This window comes from Aegilops tauschii, chromosome 3, assembly GCF_002575655.3.
Source record: "Aegilops tauschii subsp. strangulata cultivar AL8/78 chromosome 3, Aet v6.0, whole genome shotgun sequence".
Taxonomy (NCBI): domain Eukaryota; kingdom Viridiplantae; phylum Streptophyta; class Magnoliopsida; order Poales; family Poaceae; genus Aegilops; species Aegilops tauschii.
The window spans coordinates 495,701,947-495,717,769 of record NC_053037.3 but is presented as its reverse complement, the minus strand read 5'-3'; the positions used below and the strand labels follow the sequence as shown (position 1 = coordinate 495,717,769).

The following is a 15,823-nucleotide window of genomic DNA, read 5'->3' as shown; positions in this document are numbered from 1 at the left end:
AAGATAGGTCCAGTTCATGCCAGCTTTTCCTCATCTCAATCATTTCATCATATATCGTCATTATTGCCTTTCACTTGCACGACCGAACGATGTGGATAATAATAATAGTGCACATGCATTGGACTAAGCTGGAATCTGCAAACATTTATTCAAAGGAGAAGACAAGGTAATATGGGCTCTTTGTTAGATCAACAATAATGCATGAGAGCCACTCAACAATTTCATCGTGGTCTTCTCCTCTCGACCCCCAAAGAAAAGAAAAGAATTTCAAAGAAACACACTAAAATATTTTTTGGAGTTTTTGTTTTTCTAAGGAAGAAGAACAGGAACGAGAAAAACTATTTACACGGGAAAGCTCCCAACAAGCAAAAGAAATCTTTTTGGGTTTTCTTTTAATTCTACAACTAAGCATGCAACAGAAAGTAAACTACCACTAATTTTTTTTGGTTTTTCTTAAGGTTTAATAAACACATAAGAAGAAAGCGGAAAAAGAAATAAACTAACATGGATAATACAATGAAAGAGTATGAGCACCGACAACTAGGATGAGTGTGTGAACATGAATGTAATGTCTGTGAGAAATATGTACTCCCCCAAGGTTAGGCTTTTGGCCTAAGTTGGTCTATGCCCACGGGTGGCCTGGTGGATATCCAAAGTTGAAGTCGGGGTTGTACTGAGATGCGGCAGCTACTGCTTGGCGAGCTGCCTCCTGAAGATGAGCAGCCTCCCCTATTCTCTCATACTCGTTTGCGTCCTCTATTGTTATAAAATATCTTCCATTTGACTGAAAGTTGAAGAGAGCAGGAGCAGGAAGGGTAACAAGGACGGCACGCCGTCTATCAAAGATTAGTCGGTACTGGAGGATCTGTTCATTCCTCTTAAGAAACTGGTGGCTTACCATAGCCTCATAATCCAGAAAAGTAGGTGGCAACTCAATATCATATCCTCTAATAGGTACATTCAAATATTTAGCTAAACGAGTTGCATAGATCCCACCAAATAAATCTCCGTCTTTAGCATTAAGATGTAACCTTCTAGCAATAATGGCCCCCAAATTATATCGTTTATCACCTAACACCGCACACTTGAGGATACTAAGATCTGGTACGCAAATATGGCATTGTTCATCTTTACCATTAATACATCTACCGATAAAGAGAGCAAAATAATGTAAGGCAGGAAAGTGAATGCTCCCTACGGCTGCTTGTGTGATATTTCTAGTTTCTTCTATAGTGATGCTAGCAAGGAAATCGTTATATCAGATTTATGAGGCTCACTAAGGCTACCCCATTGTGGAATTTTGCATGCATCACAAAAATCTTCTAGGTCCATGGTATAAGATTCATCATAAAGATCAAACAGGACAGTATGAGTATTACGCTTGGATGAAAACTCAAACCTCCGTACGAAGGAATCGGTGAGATAATAATATTGTAAGCACTTGTCCGATAAGAAATCCTCGAGGCCGGCATTTTGTACGTACGCATAGAATTCATCCTTAAGACCTGCACGATCCATAAATTCATCTGACGGCCATTCACACGGCCTCACTTGAGCTTCCCTCGGTAGCTCAGGGTCTGGGTCGCGTATCGCACGCCTCGGTGCTTGCTTCCTTGAAGAACCACCTTGGAACATTCTCCTGGACATTTTTCTTTCTCTAAAAAATTTCTGAAATTTTTTGTAACTCAAAATAAAAGTGAACCAAACTCCATAAAAGTGATAGTAACTACTCCTACAAGTGTCTAGAAGCTATATCATGCATCAAAACAACGTTGGACCATATAAATTTGACATGCAAGCTCAAGAACATGGTCACCACAGCAGCAAAAATTTGCAATGAATAAAGCACTAGAACAAAAACTAATTGGACCATTGGAGGAGTCACACCGAACAACAATCCCCCAAAGCAGTTTTGTGAATGGAGCTTTGAGCAAGAAGATCGAAAATGGCAGCAAGATGAGCAAGAACACGAGTTTGAGCTATGGAGTGATTTTTTCTGGAGGAAGAAGGAGAGGATGGGTGCTGGAGTAAGTGGAGGGGGCCACGTGGGGCCCACAAGGTCAGGGGGCGCGCCCCAGGGAGGTGGGCGTGCCCTCCACCCTTGTGGCCAGCTAGTGAGGCCCCCTGGTGTATTCTTTGCACCAGAAATTCTAAAATATTCTAAAAAATCATATCCAATTTTCAGGGCATTTGGAGAACTTTTATTTTCGGGACATTTTTTATTGCATGGATAATTCAGAAAACAGACAAAAATTACTATTTTGCTTTATTTAAACTAAGTAATAGAAAATAAAAGATGGGTACAGAGAGTTGTGCTTCCTAAATTCATCCATCTCATGCTCATCAAAAGGAATCCATTAACGAGGTTGATCAAGTCTCATTAACAAAACTTCTTCCGAGTTACATGAAACCAGAGAACTTTTGAATAACACTAGGTTACCTCAACGGGGATATGCATGTCCCCAAGAATAAGAATATCATTTTTTAACAGTAGGAAGAGGGAATTTAAAACCTCCAATAGTAATAGTTGATTTTTTTTCCAATAGAATTGATACTATGAACTTGAGGTTGTTTCTTCGGAAAGTGTACCGTATGCTCATTACCATTAACATGAAAAGTGATATTGCCTTTGTTGCAATCAATAACAGCCCTTGCAATATTCAAAAAGGGTCTACCAAGGATAATCGACATACTATCGTCCTCGGGAATATCAAGAATAACAAAGTCCGTTAAGATAGTGACGTTTGCAACCACAATAGGCACATCCTCACAAATACCGATAGGTATAGCAGTTGATTTATCAGCCATTTGCAAAGAAATTTTAGTAGGTGTCAACTTATTCAATTCAAGTATACAATATAAAGAGAAAGGCATAACACTAACACCGGCTCCAAGATCACATAAAGCAATTTTAACATAGTTTCTTTTAATGGAGCATGGTATAGTTGGTACTCCTGGATCTCCAAGTTTCTTTAGTATTCCACCCTTAAAAGAATAATTAGCAAGCATGGTGGTAATTTCAGCTTTAGGTATCTTTCTTTTATTTGTAACAATAACTTTCATATATTTAGCATAAGGAGGCATTTTAAGCATATCAGTCAAACGCATACGCAAAAAGATAGGTCTAATCATTTCAGCAAAGCACTCAAAATCCTCATTATCCTTTTTCTTGGATGGCTTAGGAGGAAAGGGCATGGGTTTCTGAACCCATGGTTCTCTTTCTTTACCATGTTTCCTAGCAACAAAGTCTCTTTTATCATAACGTTGATTCTTTGATTGTGGGTTGTCAAGATCAACATGAGGTTCAATCTCCACATCATTATCATTACTAGGTTGGTCATCAACATGAACATCATCATTAACATTATCACTAGGTTCATGTTCATCATCAGATTGTGTCTCAGCATCAGAAATAGAAATATCATTGGGATTCTCAGGTGTGTCTATAGCAGGTTCACTATCATGCAAAGTCCTATCAGTTTTCTTTTTCTTCTTATTACTAGGACTAGGTGCATCAGTATTAATTCTCTGAGAATCCTGCTCAAGTCTCTTAGGATGACCCTCAAGATACAAAGGTTCCTGGGTCATTTTACCACCTCTAGTCATGACCCTAACATCATTATCATTATCATTATTCTTATTATTCAACTCATTAAGCAATTCATCTTGAGCCTTAAGTACTTGTTCTACTTGAGTTGTAACCATGGAAGCATGTTTACTAATAAGCTTAAGATCACTAACAGTTCTACTCTTATAATCACCCAAGTGATCAAGCATGTAAGCATTACGTTTCAATTGTCTACTAACATAAGCATTGAAATTCTCTTGTTTAACAATAAAATTATCAAACTCATCAAAGCATTGACTAGCAGACTTATTATGAGGAATATCACCTTCATCAAATCTACGGAGAGAGTTTACCTCTACTAGCTGTGTCGGGTTATCAAGACCATGTATTTCTTCAATAGGCAGTAATTTTTTAACATCTTCAGCTTTAATACCCTTTTCTTTCATTGATTTCTTTGTCTCTTGCATTTCTTCAGGACTGAGAAATAGAATACCCCTTTTCTTCGGAGTTGGTTCAGGAAGTGTCCAATCATTTTCATTACTCAATATATTATTCAATAGCAATTCAGCTTGCTCAACAGTTCTTTCCCTGAAAACACAACCAGCACAACTATCTAGGTGGTCTCTGGAAGCATCGGTTAGTCCATTATAAAAGATATCAAGTATTTCATTTTTCTTGAGAGGGTGATCAGGCAAAGCATTAAGTAATTGGAGAAGCCTCCCCCAAGCTTGTGGAAGACTCTCTTCTTCACTTTGCACAAAATTATATATTTCCCTTAAAGCAGCTTGTTTCTTATGAGTGGGGAAATATTTTGCAGAGAAGTGATAAATCATATCCTGGGGACTACACACACAACCAGGAGCAAGAGAATTAAACCATGTCTTAGCATCACCCTTTAATGAGAAAGGAAATAATTTAAGGATATAGTAATAACCAATTTTTTCCTCACGAGCAAATAGGGCGGCTATATCATTCAATTTAGTAAGATGTGCACAACAGTTTCAGATTCATAACCATGAAAATGATCAGATTCAACCAAAGTAATTAACTCAGGACTGACAGAGAATTCATAATCCTTATTAGTAACAAAGATAGGTGAAGTAGCAAAAGCAGGATCATATTTCATTCTAGCGTTCAAAGAGTTTTCTTTCAGCTTAACTAACAATTTCTTAAGATCCTCCCTATCATTACAAGAAAAGAAGTCTCTAGCAGTTTCTTCATCCATAACATAACCCTCAGGAACAACATGCAATTCATATCTAGGGGGAGAATCATAATAGTAATCTTCAATGATATCATCAGTTTCAGTAATTTCATTCTCTCTAGCCCTAGCAAGTTGTTCATCAAGAAATTCACCTAGTGGCACAGTATTATCAAGCACAGAAGCAGTTTCATCATAAGTATCATGCAAAGCAGAAGTGGCATCATCAATAACATGCGACATATTGGAATCAATAGCAGGTGTAGGTGTTGCAAGTTTACTCAAAACAGAAGGAGAATCAAGTGCAGAGCTAGATGGCAGTTCCTTACCTCCCCTCGTAATTGAGGGAATTTTTTTGGTTCTTTGATCTTTCAAATTCCTCATAGTGATCAACAGATATAAATCCCAAGTGACTCAGAGAATAGAGCTATGCTCCCCGGCAACGGCGCTAGAAAAAGGTCTTGATAACCCACAAGTATAGGGGATCGCAATAGTTTTCGAGGGTAGAGTATTCAACCCAAATTTATTGATTCGACACAAGGGGAGCCAAAGAATATTCTTGAGTATTAGCAGCTGAGTTGTCAATTCAACCACACCTGAAAGACTTAATATCTGCAGCAAAGTATTTAGTAGCAAAGTAGTATGGAAATAACGGTAACGGTGGCAAAAGTGACAGTAGTAGTTTCGTAGCAATTGTAACAGTAGTAGCGGAAAAGTAACGAAGCAAAGATCAATATGTGAAAAGCTCGTAGGCAATGGATCAATGATGGATAATTATGTCGGATGTCATTCATCATGCAACGGTTATAACATAGGGTGACACGGAACTAGCTCCAGTTCATCAATGTAATGTAGGCATGTATTCCGAATATAGTCATACGTGCTTATGGAAAAGAACTTGCATGACATCTTTTGTCCTACCCTCCCGTGGTAGCAGGGTCCATATTGGAAACTAAGGGATATTAAGGCCTCCTTTTAATAGAGAACCGGAACAAAGCATTAACACACGGTGAATACATGAACTCCTCAAACTACGGTCATCACCGGGAGTGGTCCCGACTATTGTCACTCCGGGGTTGCCGGATCATAACACGTAGTAGGTAACTATAACTTGCAATATTGGATCAAGAACAAAAATATATTCATGAAACATAAAGGGTTCAGATTTGAGTTCATGGCACTCGGGCCCTAGTGACAAGCATTAAGCATAGCAAAGTCATAGCAACATCAATCTTAGAACATAGTGGATACTAGGGATCAAACCCTAACAAAACTAACTCGATTACATGGTAAATCTCACCCAACCCATCACGGTCCAGCAAGCCTACGATGGAATTACTCACGCACGATGGTGAGCATCATGAAATTGGTGATGGAGGATAGTTGATGATGACGATGGCGACGGATTCCCCATTTACCACCTGAGGTGTTTGCTCTAACCTGGCATGCTGATGTTGGTCATATCATGCATATGGCGCCTCGCATTGCTTACATTATTCATCTTATATGTCATCAGCTTAGTTTAGATTTGCTTTGTGTGAATGCCACCTGTTTGGTTTCTATATCATACTCCCACCATTCCTAAATATTTGTCTTTTTAGAGATTTCAACAAGTGACTACATACAGAGCAAAATGAGTGAATCTACACTCTAAAATATGTCTATATACATCCGTATGTAGTAGTCCATTTGAAATCTCTAAAAAGACAAATATTTAGGAACGGAGGGAGTATATGGGAATTATGCAATGCCATCTTCTTTAGCCAGTCATCATATACGTGAATCATGCAATGCCATCCTGTTTAGCCAGTCATCGTATATGTGAATTGTATCATGCCATATTTAATGTATTCCATTTTTCAACAATGTTTATACATTCATCTACTCTTCCTGTGCATCAGCCATTTGAGTCGGTCATGGGAAAATCTGGAGTGAAAACAAGGTCTTCTGAGCAGTCAGTGCTACCTGTCGATGCAGATTTCTTGCTGGTTTCAGATAGCTCCTCAGAGGAGGATTCAGAGACAGATGACCAGTCGTATTCCCCCCGAGGTGCATGCTCTAACTTGGCAAGGTTATATTGCTCATATCATGCATATGGTAGTCTTGCATTGCCATGCCATCTGCTTAGATTAGACATGCTTTGTGTGAATGGCTCCTGTTTGCTTTTTATATCAGATATGTGAATTATGCAATGCCATGTTTTTCAGTCAGTTATCATATATGTGAATTATGCACCGCCATGTAGCCAGGCATCATATATGTGAATTATGTCATGCCATCTTTTTTTATTACGTATTCCATTTGTCGACAATATGTGTATATTGAACTACTCTTCATGTGTATCAGCCATTTGAGCCGGTTATGGAAATATCAGGAGTGAAAACAAGGTCTTCAGAGCAGGCAATGGTACCTGTTGAATCATATATCTCGATGGTTACAGGGAGCTCCTCAGAGGAGGATTCAGAGACAGATGACCAGTCCTATATCCCACCTGAGGCGTATGCTCTAAGTTGCAATGTTTATATTTCTCATATCATATGCATATGGTGTCTTGCATTGCTTAGTTTAGACATCATATGCAGAATATTGAATTCCATCTGCTTAGTTTAGAGATCATACATGCGAGTGCCAGCTGCTTAGTATATGAATCAATTATGTCAATTATATCATGCCATCCTGTATACTTAGACAACATTTATGTGAATTATTTCATCCCAACCTATTTTAGACAGACATCATATAGTTTTGTCATGTCATCCTATTTAGATACTCATCATATGTTGAATTATGCCATTATATCCTGTTAAGTTATCCATCATATATCTGAAACTATGTCATGCTATCTTGTTTAGTTAGGCATCATATATGTGAAATTGTGTCATGCTGTCTTGTTTGGTTAGACAACATATATGTGAATTACCACATCTGTCTATCATACAATGTCTGTACGTTCAATTTCTTTTCTTGTTTATCAGCCATTTGAATTGGAGGGGGTGATGGCAGTATCTAAGGGAACAAAAACCCGTTCTTCACAAAAGACAGTGCTACCCGTCGATGCTGATAGAACCATGGTTGTACTGGCCCACAAACTTACCCCACCACACATAATTGAGACTCTTCCAGATTGCACACTTACACCGTTGGGCAGAGAACCAGCTACAACCCATCTAATCCCAACCCCTGCGGATAGTAACCCACTTCTAGTTGACAAAGCACCATGTCCACCACAGAGTACTCCCACACGAGCAGTTTGTAAAGCAACTGCAGTGCCCAAAGCACGAAGACCACCACAGCGAACCCAAACTCCACGTTTAAAGCAGAAGAGCAATTGTTCTCATGTCAGATTCCGTAGCTATGGTCCATACTCCTTTGCTGTTGCATCACTGTATTTACTCATACCAACTACTTTCGAATTTGAAGGATCCAATTGAAACTCCAATGGCGCACCAGGTATGTTTTAAACCTATTTCTTTAACTGGATTGCTGTTCTAACTTCTTGCTCTATGTTGATTTTAGTTTTAGTTGTATAAACAGTTATGTTCTCATGTGATGCACATTACAAGTGTTGCCAATGCTGTGTAGTTTCTCACACTTATATTCTGTCTATGCTACTGTGTCTTAAAAATATATGAGTTGAACTGTGTCTCTATCTTGATTTGGCAACATAAACTAGAATGATATGGACAATACAGTGACCATAGTACATAGATATATGTTTCTTTCATGCTGTTATCCTGTCCACCTTACTACTGAACCGGTTTACCAAAATGAGTTTGGTATACTACATGCTAAACCTGTGATGTGTATGCTTGTTTCTCTTGTAGTATGCGAACAGAATATTGGAGAAGAGCACCCCACTATGCAATGGTAGAGAAAGTAATGCAGATAAGGTTCAAGATAGTGAGACAACACTGTTGGTCTCCAAGAAAGGTGATAAAAACGATCTTGTAGACAGTGAGAAAACCCCACAGTCCTGCGTTGATGTAGTGTTCGAGTTACTGGCCAGTACCGCTGGCACAAGCTCTTCAACCTCGCTGCCTGAATCACTTCGGTTTCTTCAGTCTTAGCTACAAGCTGAAAGGCATCAGTCAGCTGTGCTGCGGCAAGAAGCCGAAGGACTGAGGAAGTCCCTGTAGAAATCAGATGCATACTTTCTTGTGCAACAACAAGCACTGGAGGATTTAAGCGCCAAACAAGAGAAAGTTAATAAGCTTGCTAAGCATCTTGCCAGCATTATGGGTACCCAGGATATTTTTTCTTGAGCTCCTTTGAAGTGGTTCCAGTTCTGGACTTGTTTTGCTGCTGCGTTTATTTGCACTGGTCGCCAACTTTGACGACTAGTGTATGTGATATGCTGCTTTGTTCCCTATATTTGCACTGGTAGCGAACTTTGATGCCCAGTGGATGTAATATGTGTAATAGCCGTGATAGCCTAGCGTAAGTTGCTTGCTTATTTATTTCCTTGTTGTCTTGTTGATTTGTTTGCTTGTAGTCAGTGCAATTCTTTTTCCGCGGTTTGCTAGTGGCCGCAACAACTTATTTTTGTAAACTAGGCCACAATAACCATGGGCTACATATTTACTGTAGTTACCATGGGCCTCCTACGGGCCATAGAAACAATGGGCCTTCTAAGGGCCGTAGAAACATTGGGCCTTCTACGGGCCGTAGCATCAATGGGCCTTCTACGTGCCGTATGATCGATAGGCCAAACATGGGCCAATAACAGACCACATTATGGGCCGTATACGGGCTAGATTTGGAATCGTCCGTTCATGGGCCGACAATAACGGGCCGTTGTAGGCCGTATTTGACGATGCTATGAAAACGGCCCAACGGATTAATGGGCCACAAACGGGCCGATTGTAACCGCGGGCTGAATTTGGCCCACAAGCAGAAAAGGCCAATAACGGGCCGTAAGTAACCGAATGCTGGAAATGATCCCAAGAATAAATGGGCCCTGAGAAGGCCGAAAGATAACACGGGTTGGAAACGGCCCAATGGAATAATGGGCCGTTAATGGGTATAAAGGGGTATATTGTTCATTGCGGGCCAGATTCACCACGGGCCGTTAATGGGCCAAGAGTTACAAATGGCCTCGTATGGGCCGAAAGACATCATGGGCTTCAGGCCAAACATGGGCCGGAAGTTACAACGGGCTAGAATCATATTGGACGGCCCAGATGAAGCTACTGGGCTTAATTCCGATAGGCCATAACGTGCCGTGAGTTAGTGGGCCGTAAATGGGCTATATAGGAACAGGCTTTCCGTGGGCCGGCCCGTTACCTTTTGACCAAGTCAAACGGGCCGGCCTTTTCACCGGAATGGGCCTCTGTTGGGCCGTGCCACGTGTCGACGTATCATAGGCTCCTCATGTCCAATGAATGGATGACATCTGTCCCAACGGTGAGCCAACACGTGTTTCCTCCGGCCAATGAGAATTTTACACATGGAAAATCCTCATTGGTCCGGCTGTTAGCAGGTTATCGGATCCAAAACCAGACCTGATAGCTTAACGGCGAACCGTTACGGTGGATGCCACGTGTCAGTCACCCTTGACGAAAGCGCTTCCATGATGCGTGATTTATCGTCATCGAAGTGGGCACTTCCGTGATGATAATTTTGGTAATGTCATGGATCACTTCTACGACAACACAGGTATGACTATCTTGATTCTGTCATAAAATCGTCATGGATGTACATGCATGACAGAAAACGTGACCTACTGTGACAAACACGTATCATCACGGAAGTGTCTTTTTTTTTGAAAGGGAACGACAGTGGGAGAGGCTCCCACTGACTTTTGTATTACTCACAAAGGATCAGTTACATAGTTGTTACAACAAGGGGTTTAAACGGTCCCCCGGCCGTGTGGGCTAGTGTAGCTATAGCACTAATGTCCCAAGTTTACAATGTAACTAGACAGGAAAGGATGAAGTTCCTCTCTGCAGTTATGGATCAGTAGCTCTAAGAGATTTTTGAATCTAGCCAACCATGACCCGAATGAGTGTTGTATCCCTCTGGAATGTTGATTGTTTCTCTCCATCCATAAACTCCAAGCAGCCAATAGAAAAATGTCCATGAAGAGAGGCTATCGCCAGGTCTCTCTGCCCCCATGCAGCAGTGCTATTCTACTGCCTCTGATCGGCCAGGTCAATCCAGCCTTACTCCAGCACTGTTGACTAAAGGGGCATAAGAAGAACAAGTGTTCAACGGTTTCCTCGGGGGGGGGGGGGCTTTGACAGAACATGCAGGAATAGCTGTTCCCCGTGACAGCAAAGTGTCTACATTTAAGCATATTTCTGGTATTCAGTCGATCCACCAGAAGCAACCACCCAAACATTTTAAACTTGATCGGGCTCTTGGCCTTCCAAAGCCAGCGAAAAGCCTCATCAGCCACGATCTCCTTGTAACAATGATCATAGAATTTTTTTCGAAGAGAAGCGCCCGAGCGGCATTCCCAGGTGTCATGGCGCCATCGGCCACACACACATGCATCGAGGCCTGCTGGATTTTTCTGACCTCCTCCCTTGCCTGGGTCGAGAGGGGTAAGCTAAAGATCGTGGCCGGATCAGTGGCAGTGAGAACCCTAGCAACGGAGTCATCCTCATTCAGGCAGAAGGAGAAAGCCCGCGGGTACACTTCCATGATTGGAGCATCATCGTCGCCTTCAAGCCAGACATCTTTCCAGAACAGAGAGCTAGAACCATCGCCTGGGATGACCCTGGTGATCCCACGAAAGACCCCAATGAGCTGCATTACATCTTTCCACCAGAAAGAACCAACGACGTCAGTTGCATGAGGGATTTTGTTTCTGTAATACGCGCTCCAAATCAGCTCCACCCAGGGGACATCCTCATGGTTACAGAATTTGAACAAATGCTTTAAGAGCAGGGCTACATTCTGTGTCTTGATATCAATTACACCAAGGCCACCACACCGCTTTGGACGGCAGACAAGTTCCCAGGCCGCAAGGGAGTTGTTTTTAACACCATCATCAGAATTTTTTGCCTAGAGACAATAGCGGCGCAATTTATCCAGATGTTCAACCACCTTCGGATGTAATTTGATTGTGCACATTGCATAGATCAACATCGACGTCACAACAGAATTAACCAAGGTCAGTTTTGCTCCTGACGACATCAGAGAAAGTGCTGTGGATGTCTTCCTCTCAACTGTGTGCACCGTCGGCATAAGATCCATCACGTTGGGCCTCGTCGTCCCCATCAGGAGACCAAGGTAGGTGAAGGGTAGGGATCCAACAGAGCATCCAAACACCCCCGCCAACTCACTAGCACGCTGGTGATCAATGTTAATGGGGATAAGAGTTGATTTGTGAAAATTGATTTTTAAACCTACCGATGCAGCATAGTCTTCCAGAATAGATTTCATACGGGCAGCTTGGTCAGCACACGCCTGCATAACCAATATCGTGTCGTCAGCATATTGCACGACCGGGAAATCTCCAGCACTGTCCTGAGGGAGAGGAAGATCAATAAGGCCGCTGGCAAACGCATCATTAATCGCAGCTTGAAGGAGGTCTGCAGCAAGGACAAAGATAAGCGGTGAGAGAGGGTCACCCTGTCGCACGCCACATTTGCATTGGAATTTCCGACCAGGGACTCCATTAAGGAGTACCGAAGAGACCCCAGAACCAAAAATCGTTTCCATCCAACCTAGCCACTTATCATCAAAACCCATATGCTTCATGATCTCAAGCATGGGAGCATGTTCAATCATGTCAAACGCATTGGCGAAGTCAAGCTTGAGGAGGATTATCTCCCGCTCCGAGGCATGACATTGATGGATATATTCAAAGGTCCACGCCAAGCAATCTTGGATCGTCCTCCCCTTAATGAAGCCGTACTGGTTCTTGTGGATGATTTTAAGAATGACTTCCTGTAGCCGATTAGCTAGGATTTTTGTGATGATTTCAAGACAGCAGTTCAGTAAAGTGATTGGTTTGTAATCATTCGCAGTTTCTGGAGAAGAGATCTTAGGGATTAGAGTGATGTAGCCCTCACTAATGCTGGTGATATCAAGCCCCCCAGCTTGGAAATCATGGCACATTTTGTAGAAGTCTGTTTTGATGATCTGCCAGCAACTCTTAAGAAAACATCCATTAAAGCCATCAGGGCCAGGAGCCCTGTCATTGGGCATTTCCTTAATAACAGCGTCAATCTCCTCATTGGTGAAAGGTGCCGACAATTGGTCCAGCCCCTCAATCCTGCGGATGATTCTAGAGAGATCAAATCGCATATTAGAGGGTTTAGAAGAACCTAAACGCCCCTTATAGGTTTTATACAGCACCCCCTCTTTGCCAACATGGTCATTGATTTCCACATTATCCTGACGAAGTGTGGCAATAGAGTTGTGCCTATATCTCTCAGTGGCCAGAGATTGGAAGAGCTTGGTGTTTTCATCGGCAAACCTGAAAAACCTGATCGTACATCTTTTCCTCCAATACTCATTCTGATACTTGAGCAACGTCTACAAATGGAGTTTTAAGATACGTCTAAAGTTTGACTCCTGAATAAAGAGAGGTCTTTTGTCCTCAAGATTGTCCATCATAGCTAGTACCTCATTGCTGTTCTGTATCATATTTTTCAGCTTCGAGATACCTGTACTCCATCTCTTGAGATCATATCTCAGTGTTTTAAGTTTTTTACAAATGATAGCAGCAGAATTCTGAGCATGACAAGGCTTGGACCAGGAGGCAACAACCACATTAGAGAAACCCTCGTGGTTGACCCAGAAATTCTCAAAGCGAAAAAGCTTGGACTTGGGGATTTTAGATTCAATTGCTACCACACATGGGATATGATCAGAAACCGGTTTCCCCAACGGCAGGATCATCGTATTTGGAAAGGAGGTGGTCCAGCAGGTGGATGAGAAAAACCAATCCAGCTGTTCAAGCAAAGGATCATCCTGCATGTTGCTCCAGGTGTATGTTCTGCCCTTTACAGGGAGTTCCATCAAGGATTGCGCCCGAATGATTTCATTAAAGAGCAACATATCTGCAACATCGCCACCCGGTTTGTTTCTGTTACTCGTAGAGCGAATGAAGTTGAAATCACCCAGGATCAACCAGTTTTCATCATTAGGTATGTTTAGATCAAACAACCAATTCGTAAAATCCACCCTACGCTGACCCGTGCAAGGCCCATAGACATTGACGAGTTTCCACGATTCACTGGATTGAGTAGCAACAAAAGAAACACCGACCGCAAATGAATCAACATACCAAGGCGTGCCCACAAACACAGAACTATTCCAGATAGTAATAAGGCCACCCGAAGCACCCACAGAAGGTGAAAACACAAACTTATCAAAGCGTTTGGGGCAGAAAGATTTAATAAACGCTAAATCAAAAGATTCACGCTTAGTTTCCTGGATACATAGCACAGAACAACCGCTAGTATCAATAGCATTCCTAAGAGCCAAAAGTTTTTTATCAGAATTGATGCCTCTGATATTCCACGACAGTACATTCCACGATTTATTCATTGGCAAGGGAGAGATCAGTCGCTGGCTCTAGAGGATGAGCGCTGGCCATCCAGCAACTTCTCAGGAGATAGAGCTCCCTGCGCAATCCCGCAACGGCTGCCCATCTGTTGGAGTTCTTCAATCGAAGTAGGAGGTGGACATGCATCAGCAACAACTTGCACAGGAGCAGCAACCATAGAGACTGCAGTGACAAACGAGGTTTCACGGGGTTTCACCCTTGACTTGGAGCGCTTGGTGTCAGTAAGGAAGCAAGAGCTTGAGAACTTGAGATCGGCTCATGAAGATCTTCAAAAGGAGAACGAGTCACTCCGCGCTCAACAGATCAGTTCAGCTCAGGAAGGATTTGAACCACCATGTCTAAAATGCCTTGAGCGTGATAATGTTGTCTTTGTTGCTGAATGTTCTACTACTGCTACTATTGCAATATCTTCAACTGCTGATGTGGTAACTAACCCCTCTGCTGAGGATACTACTACTATTGCTGATGAGAATGCCAGGTTGAGGACATTGCTTGAAACAGGAATGTACAAAAGTCTCAAAGGTCATCAAACACTATGTGATGTCCTCAAGAAACAGATTCTGAACCGAAACCCTAGGAAGGGTGTTGGGTTCGAGAGGAAAATGAATGTTGATGGCTCTTACTGGAAGCCTGAGCAGTACCCCAAAACCACATGGGTTGCTGCAAAGGGACCTTCAGTGGATCCATCTACCTTATCTGGCTTCACTTGTGCTAACCCGATTATCACTGATGAATCCTTTGATGCAAACTATAAACTATTTAAGAATCAGAATGGTGAAGTGTTTGGCAGGTATATTGGTACTAACTGCAGGAATGGACCACCTTTGAAGAAGATCTGGGTGCCCAAAAGTTGTCTTGAGAAACTTCCTGTGAATGTCATCATGACACCACCTGGGAAGAAGACAAATCCCAGACCAAAGGCTTCATATGGTCCAAAGGCTTCAAACAGACAGAGGACTCACCAGAGTCACCCTAACGCCAATGTTTTGCAGGGAAACCATACTCAGACTTATGAATATGAGCGTGTTTCATCAAACCGCTTTGTTCATAGGACCAAGAACTTTTCTGCTTATTCTTATGAGTATTATTCACCACCAGCACGGCTATTTGCTAGGGCTCCAAAGCCGGAGTTCTCAGATGCTGCACTTAGACTCATTGTTTCTAAGCCACCCCTCAAGATGTGGGTGGTTAAGAAAAATTAACTCTCTTTTGCAGGGAATGGTCTCCAGCCGGAAATTAAAGGCGTCTGATGCTTATGCTGGGGACCTAAAACATCTTGTGGGGCGCAAGATAAAATGCCCAAATGGTCTTATTATGTATTTTGTCCCAGGATTCCTAGACAAACATCCTATTTATCCTAACCAAGATCTGAACTTTCATAATCCACTTGTTCGTCAAATGTTTATGCTTCACAATACCCTTGGTGAAGCCTATCCCCAAAACTGCACTGTAGGTTATGACACCAAAGGCTTCAGCATGGATTATGGACAGTGGATGCACTAACCACATGACTAGTGATCGAAGTCTTCTC

At 42.0% G+C, this 15,823-nt stretch overlaps 1 protein-coding gene across 1 annotated transcript; it reads right to left on the bottom strand.

Annotated features, from left to right (window-relative positions):
• Window positions 1-622: 622 nt before the first annotated feature.
• LOC109753881 (uncharacterized) lies at window positions 623-13,742 on the bottom strand. The gene is made up of 7 exons (XM_020312805.1): window positions 13,347-13,742; window positions 13,198-13,256; window positions 12,443-13,005; window positions 12,126-12,307; window positions 11,883-12,065; window positions 11,289-11,777; window positions 623-784 (listed from the first exon to the last, which is right to left on the bottom strand). Exons 1-7 carry the CDS (start codon window positions 13,740-13,742, stop codon window positions 623-625), a joined length of 2,034 nt encoding a protein of 677 aa, XP_020168394.1.
• Between the last annotated feature and the right edge of the window lie 2,081 nt (window positions 13,743-15,823).

Bases quoted from the DNA above. Each gene is read 5' to 3' on its own strand.
- LOC109753881 (XM_020312805.1), bottom strand. From the start codon at position 13,742: ATGGAACTCCCTGTAAAGGGCAGAACATACACCTGGAGCAACATGCAG. The intron at 13,257-13,346 runs GTACTAGCTATG...CTCCATTTGTAG, and splicing joins TGATACAGAACAGCAATGAG to ACGTTGCTCAAGTATCAGAA. The intron at 12,308-12,442 runs GTTGGATGGAAA...TCCTTGCTGCAG, and splicing joins TTTTGATGATAAGTGGCTAG to ACCTCCTTCAAGCTGCGATT.